This window comes from Acanthopagrus latus, unplaced genomic scaffold, assembly GCF_904848185.1.
Source record: "Acanthopagrus latus isolate v.2019 unplaced genomic scaffold, fAcaLat1.1, whole genome shotgun sequence".
Taxonomy (NCBI): Eukaryota; Metazoa; Chordata; class Actinopteri; order Spariformes; family Sparidae; genus Acanthopagrus; species Acanthopagrus latus.
Window position 1 is genome coordinate 100,636 of NW_023504087.1, and position 14,365 is coordinate 115,000.

The 14,365-nt window shown below is 42.4% G+C and overlaps 1 protein-coding gene across 1 annotated transcript; it reads right to left on the bottom strand.

Annotated features, from left to right (window-relative positions):
* Positions 1 to 4,784: 4,784 nt before the first annotated feature.
* LOC119016381 (solute carrier family 25 member 33-like) lies at positions 4,785 to 14,080 on the bottom strand. The gene is made up of 8 exons (XM_037092160.1): positions 14,034 to 14,080; positions 13,213 to 13,299; positions 9,908 to 10,081; positions 8,844 to 8,921; positions 7,145 to 7,245; positions 6,767 to 6,833; positions 5,680 to 5,960; positions 4,785 to 5,570 (listed from the first exon to the last, which is right to left on the bottom strand). Exons 1-8 carry the CDS (start codon positions 14,063 to 14,065, stop codon positions 5,371 to 5,373), a joined length of 1,020 nt encoding a protein of 339 aa, XP_036948055.1. The 5' UTR covers positions 14,066 to 14,080; the 3' UTR covers positions 4,785 to 5,370.
* Between the last annotated feature and the right edge of the window lie 285 nt (positions 14,081 to 14,365).

Genomic DNA, 14,365 nt, shown 5'->3' on the forward strand with positions numbered 1-14,365 from the left:
AAGACCAGACAGCACGATGTTAACCAACCTCTAAAAAGTAGTGGGAGCATTAGGCATCCCAAAGGCCATCACTGTGTATTGCAAAAAATCATCAGGCATAACAAAGGCTGAGATTTCCTTAGCACAGTCAGTCAGCGGAAATTGCCAGTAGCCCTTCGGTAAATCAAGCTTTGTCATGTAAGAAGCGTTACCCACTCTGTCGATACAGTCATCCATCCTAGGTAGTGGATAAGAGTCAGGTTTTGTCACGTTATTGACTTTATGAACCAGACTTGTCGACCAGTAAACAGGGAGAACTCCACGAACTCAAGCTGGGCTCCACAATCCTGTTCTCAAGCAAATACTCAACCTCTTTTCTGAGACGGTGCCACTTATCAGGATTCACACAGTAGTCGTGTTGCTTAGTTGGTAAACAGTCACCTACGTCAATATCATGTTGTAAAACTGATGTGCGTGCAGGTACATCAGAAAACAGTGGCTTATGTGACATAATCACCTCGACAATATCGTCACGCTGAGCTTCAGGCAGGTGAGCCAAATGAGACTCAAGTTTCTTTAGTATCTTTGAGTTCTGTAACCTCCCCCGCATCACCACAGCAGAGAAAGACACAACATCCTTCTCTTCCCCACAGAGGTTACAGAACCCACACTAGATTCAGTCAGTCAGCACTGAACAGCTCTGCAGAGTGAGTGATAGGTTTGACAGGATCAGCACCGGACAGCTCCGCAGAGTGAGTGATGGGTTTGACAGGATCAGCACCGGACAGCTCCGCAGAGTGAGTGATGGGTTTGACAGGTTCAGCACCGGACAGCTCCGCAGAGTGAGTGATGGGTTTGACAGGATCAGCACCGGACAGCTCCGCAGAGTGAGTGATGGGTTTGACAGGATCAGCACCGGACAGCTCCGCAGAGTGAGTGATGGGTTTGACAGGATCAGCACCGGACAGCTCCGCAGAGTGAGTGATGGGTTTGACAGGATCAGCACCGGACAGCTCCGCAGAGTGAGTGATGGGTTTGACAGGATCAGCACCGGACAGCTCCGCAGAGTGAGTGATGGGTTTGACAGGATCAGCACCGGACAGCTCCGCAGAGTGAGTGATGGGTTTGACAGGATCAGCACCGGACAGCTCCGCAGAGTGAGTGATAGGTTTGACAGGGTTAGGGTTAGGGTTAGGATCAGCACTAGCTGACACACAGACCAGCCCAAGCCTCGTTTCACGCTCATGGTTTCACGCTCAAGGTTTCAGCATATTGACATGGCACAGCCTACTCCTACGCCTCCACTCCGGAGTAGCAATGAGATAATCACGGTCTCCAATTTTTTTCCGGACAAGATACTGAAGCGAGCTTTCAGACAACAACCGGGGATCAGTAATAAAACCAATCAATCAATCAAATCAAATCAATCTTTATTTATATGGTGCTTTTCATACAAAGAATGCAGTTCAAAGTGCCTTACAGAGATTTAAAAAAAAAACAAAAAACAAAAAAACAAACAACAGGAAAAGAGAAACAGCAAATAAAATCACAAGAAGAAAATTGAAAGAACCAAACACTCCCACCCCTACAGAGACACAAATACATACACACACACACACATATGCATGCAGACAAACAAACACACACACCCACACACACACTAGCTGTCGCTACAGAGACATGGCTGGGCAGCGAGACCTGAGACGTGGAGGAAGCTACCTTTGGGGGGCCAACCACACTGAGAGAGATCACTGTCCAGGGCCACAGGGAGCACAGATACAGAGACCACCCCAACCCGGGCAGACAGGAGGCCCCACACCAAGGTGCAGAGCCCTCTGGTCACCCAGGCCGGAGCTGTCCATGGGACAGCACCCCCCACGGCCAGACCAGAGACAACTCCCAGTCTGGCAGGCCCCCATGAGGAAACACTGGAGATTAAAAACTGACAGACTAAAACAGTCGAATAAAGCAAAAAGCACAGAGAGTAAAAACATGAAGGACAAAAACATGCTCTGAGTAGCACGGCATAAAAGGGATTAAAAAGAATTTAAATTTCAATTAAAAGCCTGGTTAAAAAGGTGGGTCTTGAGCCTCTTTTTAAAAACCTCTACAGTCTCTGCAACCCTGAGGCTCTGCGGCAGGCTGTTCCACAGTCGGGGCCCATAACAACTGAAAGCCGCCTCCCCGTGCTTTTTTGAACTAACCTGTGGTGGTTAAAGGGCCGGTGCCGGAGGACCTCAGGGTCCGCGGGGGCTGACAGACTAAAAGCAGGTCAGATAAATAAGAAGGCCCAAGACCGTTAAGACATTTAAAAACTAGTAAAAGAACCTTAAAATCAATCCTGAAACGCACGGGAAGCCAATGAAGTGACTTTAAAACCGGTGTAATGTGCTCCCGCCCTCTGGTCCTCGTCAGCACTCGTGCAGCTGAGTTTTGTAATAATTGTAAGTTCGAAATGCTCTTTTTGGGAAGGCCAGAGAGCAGAGCATTACAATAGTCTAAACAGCAAGAGATAAAAGCATGCATCAGCACCTCCGTGCTGGCCTGAGAGAGAAACAGGCGGACTTGGGCTATATTCTTAAGATGGTAAAAACCTATCTTTGTTATATTTTTGATGTGTGGAACAAAACTGGACTGGAGTCAAAATCATACCCAAATCCAGACCACCTGGACAAACCCCACAGTGACCTCACCATCTTCATCCCCCTACACGATGACCCCACCAGGGCAGCTATGAACGCCCTCACACCCGACCAGAGCCCCTCCTGCCCCCAGGAGCCCCACCCCGCCACCATCCCCAGGAGCCACGCCCCGGCCCACTGAGCTATGCTCAGGTGGTGAGAAGAGCAGCAGACCCCCCACCTACCCTTCCAACCTCCAACCCCACCCCTACACCTCCAGACAACCAGCTGAGAGACATCCAGCACATGCTCAGCCTGCTCTGCTCCCACCTGATAGGCCAAACACAGCAGACAACCCTAGAGTATTTACTTATCCATTTTATTTTATTATTATTATTCAATCATTTTATTTTTTTAAATTATTATTATATATTATTGTACATATTTACTTATTTATTTATTCATCCATCTTAAAGGGTTATAATATTATTAGATCCAAACTCCTGATGTCTAAAATGTTCTAAAACTGATCTCTTCGTTGACAATGGGACTGGAAGTTGGTCTCATTTTAACACAGAATGCGACATGTTGAGTTTTAAACCAATGACAGCTAAATCTCTTGTAATCTCATGTTGGAATATCCAGGGTCTGAGGTCTTTTGCTCTTGGCCTTAAGAGCAGGACCCCAGACTTTAAGAAAGAGTTAGAAAATGCAGATATTTTTTTTGCAGGAGACTTGGAATAGAGTAGACATGCCCACTGGTTGTCCTTTAGAATATAGAGAAATCATTTTCCCATCTACCAAACTGAAAAGTCTAAGCCAAGGCAGAGATTCAGGAGGGCTGTTGATCTGGTACAAGATGAACCTCACACACTCAATCGAATTAATCAAAAAAGGAGATTTTTCAATTTGGATCAAAATAAAAAAAGAGGTGGTCTCCACAGAAAGAGACATATTCATGTGTACAGCCCATATCCCCCCATCAGAGTCCCCTTATTATAATGAAAACAGCTTCTCCGTCCTTGAAGATGAAATCAGCTTCTACCAGACACAAGGAAACGTGCTGATCTGTGGTGACCTTTGCCCAGAACAGGCGCAGAATCAAATCTGATCAATGCACAGGGAGACAAACACATACCTGGCCAGATCAGCATCCTCTCCTTCACACCAAAACAGGAACAACTTTGACAAAACAGTCAACAGAAACGGGCAGCAACTGCTGCAGTTGTGTTGTACACTGGGTCTGTACATCGCCAACGGTCGGCTTCGAGGAGACTCCTTTGGTCTCTACACTCACAGCTCTCCTCTTGGCAACAGCACTGTGGACTACAGCATTACAGACCTGGAGCCCTTCAGTGTAAGAGCATTCACTGTCAGCCCCTCACACCCTTATCTGATCACAGCAAAATCACCTTATACATTAGTCAGATTGGTTTTAGACCACAACACAGAGCCACATCTACACCCTCCAGAAAGGGAGTCCAGCCAGCTGGTCCACAGGCTGAGCTCCAACAGCACCGGGCACCAAGACCGCCCTCACACCATCCAGCCCAACCAAATTATAGCAAAAGAAAAAGACAATTACATCAACTATTGGACATCAACAACCAAAACCCAAAGCAAACTCCAATGCTATTTGACCCTAAACAGACAATACTCCATGGCAGATCATCTGAGCTCTGCAACTGACCCGAGACTGAGGAAAACACTGACTCTGTACAGACTCAGCGACCACAGCCGGGCCTTAGAGAGCAGCAGACACAGACAGACCCGGCTGCCCAGAGAGGACCTGATATACTGTTTATTAATGTTGTTATTATTGCTTTTATTGTTATTATCATTATTATCATCATCGTTATCATTGATATCATTATTGTCAAAATAATCTGTAATCCTGTCTGCTTTGGCAATATTGTGAACCACAGTCATGCCAATGAAGCTCGTTGAAATTGAAATTGAAAATTGAAATTGAGACAGAGAGTGCCCATATGGGCTTCTTGTTTGTTTGTTTGTTTTGGGTTTTTGTTCTTGATCTGTTTAATGCTGTTTTTTTTTTACATTTCACTCCTACCATATTGTATTAATATATTGTTGTTAATTGTATATATATGTATATACACCAGTAAAGGTTAATTCTTCTTTTAGTAGAGTCGTCTTTTAGTGTTCATGTCCACCACCCACTGATGTCTTTTCTTGATGCATTTTATTGAGCCACTGGTCAAATAAGCATCTGAGTTCTCATTATATTGCAAAAGGTGACATTCTTTTTCACAAAGGAAACAAACAGATAAGCCTGTAATCATATGTATTAATGAAAATATGATAAACCTCTCTGTAATTCAAATGTTCAATACCAGCACATTGTGAAACAGAAATCTCAAAATGATCTGTGTGGTCATTACATTGCAAGGAACAGCACTAACCCATCATTATCTAAATGAGGCAACCTGCACAGTCATCTGTGTGTGTTGGTACATTTACCACTGATAAAAGAGAACAAACACTGTCATAAAATAACAAAAACAAGATAAATGAAATTAGATGAGATGAAATTAATGAGATAAACTCCTAACGACAAGATTTGAATAAAATAATGTGTTTAGCTCTTTGGATGACAGTAAAACCTGCTTCAGTTCCATGCTGCAGTCTCTGTTGCACCACATTAAGTCAATGTATGTGCTACATTTTCAAAAGTCTGTTGCCCAGTGTGTCATGGGTTTTCTGTGGTGTCCATCGTTAGTCAGGAAAATCCTGACTTTGAAGCGTTTCTCTACTTGGAGTCTCCCAGCAGGTGGACAATGAGTTCATACGTGGAGAGGACGATGGCTGTGTTAGGGATCTGTCTAATTAGCTGTGGAATGAGTCCTCTATAAAAAGCTGCATAGCCTTCCTCCACTGCTATTAACTTCCCTGTCTGGAAGAAATACTTGTACTTGCTGCCCTCCTCACGCAGCCTTGTCCGAATGACCTCTGTGGAGAAAAGAAAAGGAGAAAGAAAGGATTACTCATTTAAATAAATACTTCTCCCTGACAGAAGGTTGTTTTGTTGCAAGAAACTAACAAATGGGCAAGTGTTCACCGTGTGGGTAGGCTATGCAGGACGCACAGCCCTTTGAAACAGCAGCTGCCAACATCAGACTGAGGAAGTCCGAAGGTCTTTTCTCACTTTCACCATTCAGGGAGATGAACTGGTTCTTGGCGAGGTTTTTCTTCAGTGTCTCGTACATGAGGAAGCAGATCATGGTCTCCGAGATCCCAGCATAAGCTGCAGTCAGGCCTCTATAGAAGCCTCGAACCCCTTCCATTCTGTAAACATAGCGAGCACACTGCAGTGCATTCATCTTCTTCTCTCCTCGGGCTCTGAAAGGTCGAACAAATTGGGCTCATTAGTGACAAAATCCCACTTGATCTGATATACATTTTTTGAGAAAAGCCGCACTTTTCTAGCACTGCTTCCTCTTTAAATGACCAAAATTGGAACCTGTTTGTTTTCTGTTTATTGTCCTAGCGATAGTGAACGGTCATTCCTGTAAAGAACCACATGAAATCCTGCAGTTTCCTGATTGGTTTGAATGAATAACTAGTCTTTTTGTTGCGCTCATTTGTAAAGCCACCATTTTGTGCTGCTGCAGGATGTGTTCTTCCAACACAGGGGTGGAAAGTCTTGTTTCTGTGACCTCACATGATACTACTGCCCTGTACTCGCTAAGGTAAATATAGACTCTTCCTCCGCACACAGGACACTGCGTCAGCACTGTGTATTTATGGTTACATGGTTACATGCTCAGTCTCACGGACAGCATAACCCAAGGTCAGTGCTGTGAAGGGGGCATCAGCTAAAAGGTCACAGTATGTGGTGGACATTCTCACCTGCCAAGTCCCTAAAATAAGTCAGTTTGTTTTATACAGATCTTAAAAGGCAGAATGAGTAGGATTTTCTAATCCTTTTCGTTATAAAAATAACAACTTTGTTATAATTCGCTGTTTTTTTGGACATGTCTGAGCATCAACCTTTTGGCAGTGGGTGTGGAGCTCTGAGCCAATAACAGGGTGCAAGGATCAGTGCTGAGGGAAGGAGGAGGGGCCAGTTTTGACTTTGATTAAGTCTGCCTTTACAACCGAACTCTAAGTACACAGAGGGCAGGTGAAATTACGAGTGCACATACTTTTTCTCCAGCTGCATCCTGGTCTTCACCATCCAGATGGGGTTCATCAGAGAGTTGGTAATGAAAGCTGAGGAGGCACATTCAGTTTTACACTTTATAGTGACATAAGATCCATTTCATGCCCTCAATGTAATGCATACTGAATTTGGATTCAAGTGCTTGTCCACTCAGATTCACTGAAAGAAATTACAGCAGGATCAGCATCTGAAAAATACTTCTACTTCATACGAAATGATTATAATATTCACAAAGGATTTAATGTTCATTTTTTTAGACTATACAGAGGATCATGTTGGCATTGTGTTATTTCATCCACAGGTTAGACAGAACATTATAGGAATTCATCTTTTTTCAGGGCACTCGATTGTTTTTGCTCACCTGCAACACCAGCAGAGGACATGTGCACCAGACCACTGTTGGGGACAAACATCTCATTGAACGTCTCTTTGGATTTCGAGTATGCAGCGAAGTAAATGGCTCTGAAACACATAGAACAGACTGGTGAGGACTCTACAGAGGCAGGTGTAAAGATTTTGACACAAAGTGCATAAATCTGGCTGCGGTTTTATAGCAGCTGGGCAATTATGTAAATCATTCCGTCTGGACTGGTGTTGCCCTTTGACAGTGTATCCAGCGGTCTGTTTCCCCGCTGCCAGCTCTCTCCATTTGGCTTTTGGAACAAACTGTCACTGCACCAGAATGGGCTGAATAAGCATCACAGATGCCGACAGAGCTGCTCTGAATGTGAGCCGGTCCAAGTTGGCCAGTGAAACAGAGGGGCAATGGAATGACTGAGCAGAGGATCATGCTGCAGCTACTCATTAACCATGGGGAATTATACGCAATTGGTGACCTTTTTCAGTCTCAACATCTGCTCAACATTTGGTGGGAAAACCATTAGTATTGTTCATCTTACATTGACTTCCACCACAATGAAGCCTGAGGGAACAGGGCAAAGTACTGATCGTTTATTGACACCAAGAATGGAACAAGATGACATCGACATTAAATCCAAATAAAACTGACCTTTCATGATGACTTGTGTTAAGGTTCAGATCAATTATTTCCCAGCTGTTGAAACTCAAACCTCCTCCAAAACACAGTGCCTTATTTGTCTCATGTAATGAAAATAGTCAATTAAATACAAATATGGAGGCCTGCTAACACTGACAGATGTTGTGGTCTACACAAACATAAAAGCAGACACACAATACTCTGTAAAGCTAGGGAGGTCTGCCCAGAAGTTGTTGCAATGACAACAGCTTCCTGTTTATACAGTGAGTAAATGCCTTCTACCATTACAATGAAAAATATAAACAGAACTTCCTCCTGTGTTCTCTTTGGTTAGTAGCCTGAGAAATCATCAGTCTGCCTTACTTTGTGACCGTCTCAGTATGGACTGATCAATTACAGGCATCAATATCTAGCATCTTCTAAGGTAATCAGAAGGGTTTATTTTTTTGTCTGATTGCAAATAATATACATTTGAAAATATTTTGCCTTCGATCTCTTAGAGCAGCCCACAACACCACCAGTAATCTGAAATGGCAAAGTAGCTAGTAACCAAAGGTATCCAATAAATGTAGTGGAGTGGAAATATAAGCAGCAGAAAATTAAAATACTCCAGTACAAGTACATGAAAAATGTATTTAGTTACATTCAAATGCTGGTTGCTGTTATTATCTAAATATCTGTACTGTGTTACCATTCACATTATTTCGGCTTTACCATGACTGTTTTTATCCTACTTCCAAACATTTTATTTATATAGTAGGATTACTCAGGTGTAAATAAAGGTTGACTGATTTCATAATGCCGACTCATTTACCAGCCATTAAAAAAAAAAAAAAAAAAAACCTTATCATTCCCTACTTCCTGACCACTGGTTCATCTGTTGTTTGTGGCTACAAAAAGACTTCTTTGTGTTTTGTCAATAACCTGTACACCAACAGGAAGGTATCATTAACACAGAGATTGCAACATAGATCCAGCTCTTTATTAAGCAAAGCTGCTCTGGGTAATGACAACATAGACACAACTGAGCCACTAAAACATGTGCGCACTGTTTTCACTGTACCTTGAGGGGGCGACGCCAACGAGGTTCGGCCCAAGGCCACGGAAAAGTGATCTTGGTCCCTCTTTTTCAAGGATTGATCTAAAACAAAATTTAAAAACAGCCATCAATTTTTGTTTTAAAGAACACCAACACATTTACAGATGTATTAATTTACACCACCACTGTACATGTTGACCTCAGTCTACATATATTTTACAGCAAAGGTCTTTGGAAGGATTCTCCCCAAGTCATTTAGGGCAATGAGTACAAGAATGACCTCTTTTCATGTCAAAGTAGCATCCAATATCAACCTCCAGAAAAGACTTATTTTAGTTTAAAACCTGTAAATGAAAAGATAGTTCCTAAGCAGCTCTGAAAAATCAATCTGTATCCGACAAGGCAGCTGCAATACAGGCATAAGACCTTAATTAACAAGGAAATATTGTTCTCCAATGTCAGAATCTCCGCAGGCAGTGTAACTGTTTTTCTGTAAAGATACAACAGACACTAGTCCAGACCAGTCTTTGTCCCCAGTCAGTGTTACATCACACTTTCTCCTTGGCACACTGAGCCTGTCTGTAGTCTTCCCTAACCTAACCAAACTCATACAAGCTCTGTTTTTACAGACACCAAAACATTTCATGTGTATCTTAAAGCCTGAAAGAAAAACACGTTGTATGTCATCACAAACAGCTGGTTAAAGTCACTAAATACCACCAGGATACTGTGAGCTTAATCCTCGCTTTAATGAGAGACAGGATTAGAGGCATTAATTTCAAGACTATGAAGACAAAACGCAAATGAAAGGCTCTCTGAAGTACTTTAAAAGGACCAAAGCACAAGAACTGCGCAGGGCTTTATACAATCATTCCTAGCAAAGTGTGTTGTTTTTACAAATTTGTTTTTGTTGTATTTTTTTAAAGCGAAAATCTTTAGGCTATAATTATGTAATTACAAAAGTCACAAACTGACAGTCATGCTCCTCCCAAAAGGGTTACCTGTTAAACTGTGTACCATCTGTGAGGAACACTTTGTTATTTAAGAAAAATACCCTGACAGACAGCCCACATAAACAAACATCTTACCGTAGGACCTGCAGCGGCCCAGGTGTAACAGTCCCCGGTCGGATAACCCTGGTGCGACTTAAGGCGCCGAGCTGGGCCTGGAAGACGGGTCTTAGCGTGACGCCAGAGGACTGCAACCGTGTCTTCAACACCTCCAGGGGGCAGGTCATGATGGCTCCAATCGTACCACTGCATCTGCAAATTGATCACAAACAGAAATCAGAATGGTGGGCAAACAGAAAAGGAAATGCCCCACCAAATACACTCACTCCCTTAAACTGTTCTTCTTGTTCTTGCAAGGTTACTCATATCAGCTTTGACTGTGGAGAGGGATGTTTCCATTGTAACACAGCTGAAAGCTATGAACAATAAAGGTCAAAGACCAGTGTCTTGTGCTGGAGTAAAAATACTCCAGAGCTAACCCAACACATCTGCTGCACAGTTCTGTCCCAGATGCTCTAATTGCACATCAAGAGTTTTTTTGCCTGTCCCCCCCCAAAACACTGATTATACTAAGCCTCTGTAGTGTCCCGTGTCTAGAGGACAGAGTCAAATATATTAGCTGATTAAGCACCCAAGCTAATTCTCCGTTCACTGATCATCAGTGACCTACATCACCTATTTGTCTGTGAGAGAATAGAATCCACTTTGACTCAAGTATTCCAAATAACATAACCAAGCCTGACAGACAATATTGTAATAATGCATAATGCGTGTAAACAACTGATCATTGACACCAGAAAGAGGACATCCAAGATGGTTGGCCCCTGGAAATTACAGGTGTTTTGTTAAAGTTGTTGAAATTTTTAAAATAATTTCTGAGAAAAAAAAATCTTTTTACTATCAAATATATATTTTTTGCTATCAGGGTGAAAACATTTTTTTTCTCTCTCTTTCAAAAAAAAAGTGTTTCTCTCAAAATGATTTTCTTCTCTCTCTCTCAAAACCTAAGTCTTTGCTCCCGATGCAATTTCTTGCTCTCCTGTCAAGATTTTGCTCTCCCTGTGAAAATAATGTCATGGGCGGGGCCACGTTCTTATTGGCCAGTCGGGTGAGAATCGTCTTGGGAGGTGTGGTTTGACAATCCCGTCTGGAGAGGGGTCCTCGGACATGTCCGCTAACCAGGAAAAACATTGCGATCACCCTGCTCATCAATCCAAGTCATGTATATGTATGTTCATTTTGACGTGGCTTGAACACTACTATTCCACACAGAGATGCCAGGACTGCAACCTGCGAACAACTGTTAGACGAGCTCTACGGAGCACAGTGACAGTGTAGGTGACTGTGTCGATGCCTGTCCAAAAAAATGCAACTGTCAATAAATCTTCCAAAAGTGCATGCTGTCGGGCTCACTCTTTGTCGTGAATGTCTGTACTCACAAATAACTCATGGGTGGACCAGTCTGAGGCATTTTTTCACGCCGAGCGGCTCGAGAGCTGTGTGGACACCACTGTCAGTTGTGGCATTGAGTGCGCAGCGTCAAGGTTAACTTGTGACACCTGTTACCATCGAGTATTTCTTTCATTCCACACCACGTTCAAATGGTTACTGAATGAAAGCCATCGTTCCCAGCCGCATAAATCGTTATTAAGCTGAAGCCAAGTCGATGTGAAAACTGTATATACTGTCATACAGCCTGCTCATCAAATAGTCTGCAGAATATGTTGACATCCAGCCCCAACTCAGTGTGAGGTCAGTCAGCTGTGGCAACGCGTGAGGCGACCAGATCAACCTGTGACACAAACACCTGGAGCAACCGTCGACCATGGTTCATAGGAAAGCCCAGACATGTATCTCACTCTTCTCAAGGGATAACGTTTTAGAAGGTTGGCTGTGTTCCCCACTGGTCATCATTTACAACCACCAAATCAACCCATGGGCAACACACCAGCCCTGTGTTACAGCAGAAAACAAATCCAACATGTCAACATTGTGGACAATATTACATTTTTATCCTCAGCGACATACAGCAATCAACACCCAGGCTTGAGCATAAAATACAATGCTGTTAACTCGGCATCATTCAATTAATCACAACTTGATGAAAACAGATACAATTCTGTGTGTAGGCTGAACATTTTACATCTGAGAATATCAGAATCACTGTAGGCCTAAAACAGTGATAATGATTAAAAAAAAGAAACAAAGATTCACGACAAAGAGTTAGCCCAACAACGTGCACTTTTGGAAGATTTATTGACAGTTGCGTTTTTTGGACAGGCATCGACAGGCATCAAAATGAACATGCATATACATGACTGGGATTGATGAGCAGGGTGATCGCAATGTTTTTCCTGGTTAGCGGAAATGTCCGAGGACCCCTCTCCAGCCGGGATTGTCAAACCACACCTCCCAAGACGATTCTCACCCGACTGGCCAATAAGAACGTGGCCCCGCCCATGACATTATTTTCACAGGGAGAGCAAAATCTTGCATAGAGAGCAAAGACAAAACACTTTTGAGAGAAAATGTTTTCACACTGATAGCAGAAAATATGTATTTGAGAGCAAAAAAAAAGTATTGAGATTTTTATTCTCAGAAATAATTTTAAAAATTTCAAATTTTTATTTCTTTATGTTCTATGAGAAAATGCTTTCTCTCAAAACTTTTTTTTTAGTTTCAAATATTATTATTCTTTGCTATTGGTGTGAAAAGTTTTTCTCTCAAATATATTTTTTCTCTCATAAAATGCTTTCTGCTATCAGTGTGATAACTTTTTCTCAAAAACTTTCCTTTTTCTCTCAAATCATTTGTTTTCTCGCATATTATAAAGACACAAATCTAACTCCATGGGCATACAGCTCGTTATATCACACTACTGCATATTTAAAAATCATTGAAGTTATTTTTATTTAGACTGGTGGTTACTGAGCGGTTGGCATCGCTAGCATGAACCCACCATTGAACCCAGCGAGTTAGCTCGTTAGCCTCAGTGTCATGTAACACTGGGGACCTAGCTAACCGCTAATGGTCTTGAGTTCGGTTACACGATATAGGTTCAGATTAAAGAGTATCACCTAAAAAGAAACGATGTCATTGGCAGTATGAATATGACCTTTCAAATAAAAACAATTAGCAGATGTCTAGCTAGCTGACTATATTCGAGAAGAAAGTGCTGCGCTATCAAGGGCTAGCTTGCATCTTGATAGCCGTTAGCATGCGGGCTAGCGGCTCTCGGCGCTAAAGACGCATAGGAGTAAATTCTATTAGGTTTCACATGGGCTTTTCAAAAGTACAAACCCAGTGTTAGCCTCCTCATGTTAACTGAATCTTTGGGCTATTAATAACGCTAGTCCGGGGGGCATTAATATGACTTAACTTACCCTCCAGCGAACAGATGCAGCAGCGTGTCTGTCTGTGCCATCCTTCTCTTTGTTTTCAAACAGCCACCAATATTCGTGTTGTAACCTCTGTAAAAATGGAAAGAAAGAGCACAGGGCCGTTTTTTTTACGATCCCAGTGCGCTGCCGTGCATCTCAGCCTCTATCAGCCTAGCGGAGCTGTCGGCGGTGGAGCGGGCAGAGCTGCAGTGGCCGGCCGCGGGTGTTGTCTGTGACGTAGGAACATGTGCTCGCCACCTGGCGTCCTGCCCTACTTGGTGCTGTTGCACAATTATTACAAGCAGCAAAAGGTCAAAAACAACCGGGCAACAACACCCGAAGCCCGGCTGGTAAACCATGCAGCATACAATACATGAAAAGGTACAAGCCTGAACGCAATAAAAAACAATCACATGCTTAGAGGGTCCGTGTATCTTTTGGTCATTCGAATTTCCTTTCAGAAACGGGTATTAAAAAACAAACAAAAATATATATATATTTTTTTTTTCGTTTTAAAATACAAAAATTACAATTGAAATACAAGGCTGAGTGAAATTTAAAAAAAAAGATTTGATTTTCATTTTCAATTTCATATAACAAAAATAAAATCACTAGAAAACAGAAACGGAAAAAAGGCCTGTTTTTTCATATTCTGAGACCGGATGTTATCATTTACAGGACAGTGCTGTGTAGAACAAACAGCAGGGACAAAGGTATGTTTTAACCGTTTGTTTATGGTATAAATGACACACGCCGAAACCAGAAACAGCTGGCTTTTTTCGTTTTTCTAATTTAGGGAAAAAAAACAGAAATCACCAATTCACCTTGATTTCTTGGTGGGCCTTTGGCACCCCATTGCTTCTGATTGGCTAAAGGGCTCTATCAATTATATTTCTGCTGTGCTCTTGACTGTTAATGTGCAGCTGATAGACTAAAACACACCATGTCTGTTGAGAAAATGAAAGTACTATCCTACGTTTTCTGAAGGATGCGCTGTGAACAGTGACGTCTGCTCTCAATAATTGGAAATATCACTGGCATACAGCATGTGACAATGGGAAGTAGTTGCAAGAAATGACCAGCAGGTGTCGCACTATGCAAACCTTTTCATCAATAGGTATTTTTCTCTCAAAAAATACATGAAATTAAAACTGCA

Coding starts and splice junctions, on each gene's coding strand:
- LOC119016381 (XM_037092160.1), bottom strand. CDS start 14,065: ATGGGGTGCCAAAGGCCCACCAAGAAATCAAG. Junction 13,300..14,033: donor AGGCCCACCAAGAAATCAAG/GTGAATTGGTGA, acceptor CCATTTTTACAG/AGGTTACAACACGAATATTG. Junction 5,961..6,766: donor AGGATGCAGCTGGAGAAAAA/GTATGTGCACTC, acceptor TCGACCTTTCAG/AGCCCGAGGAGAGAAGAAGA.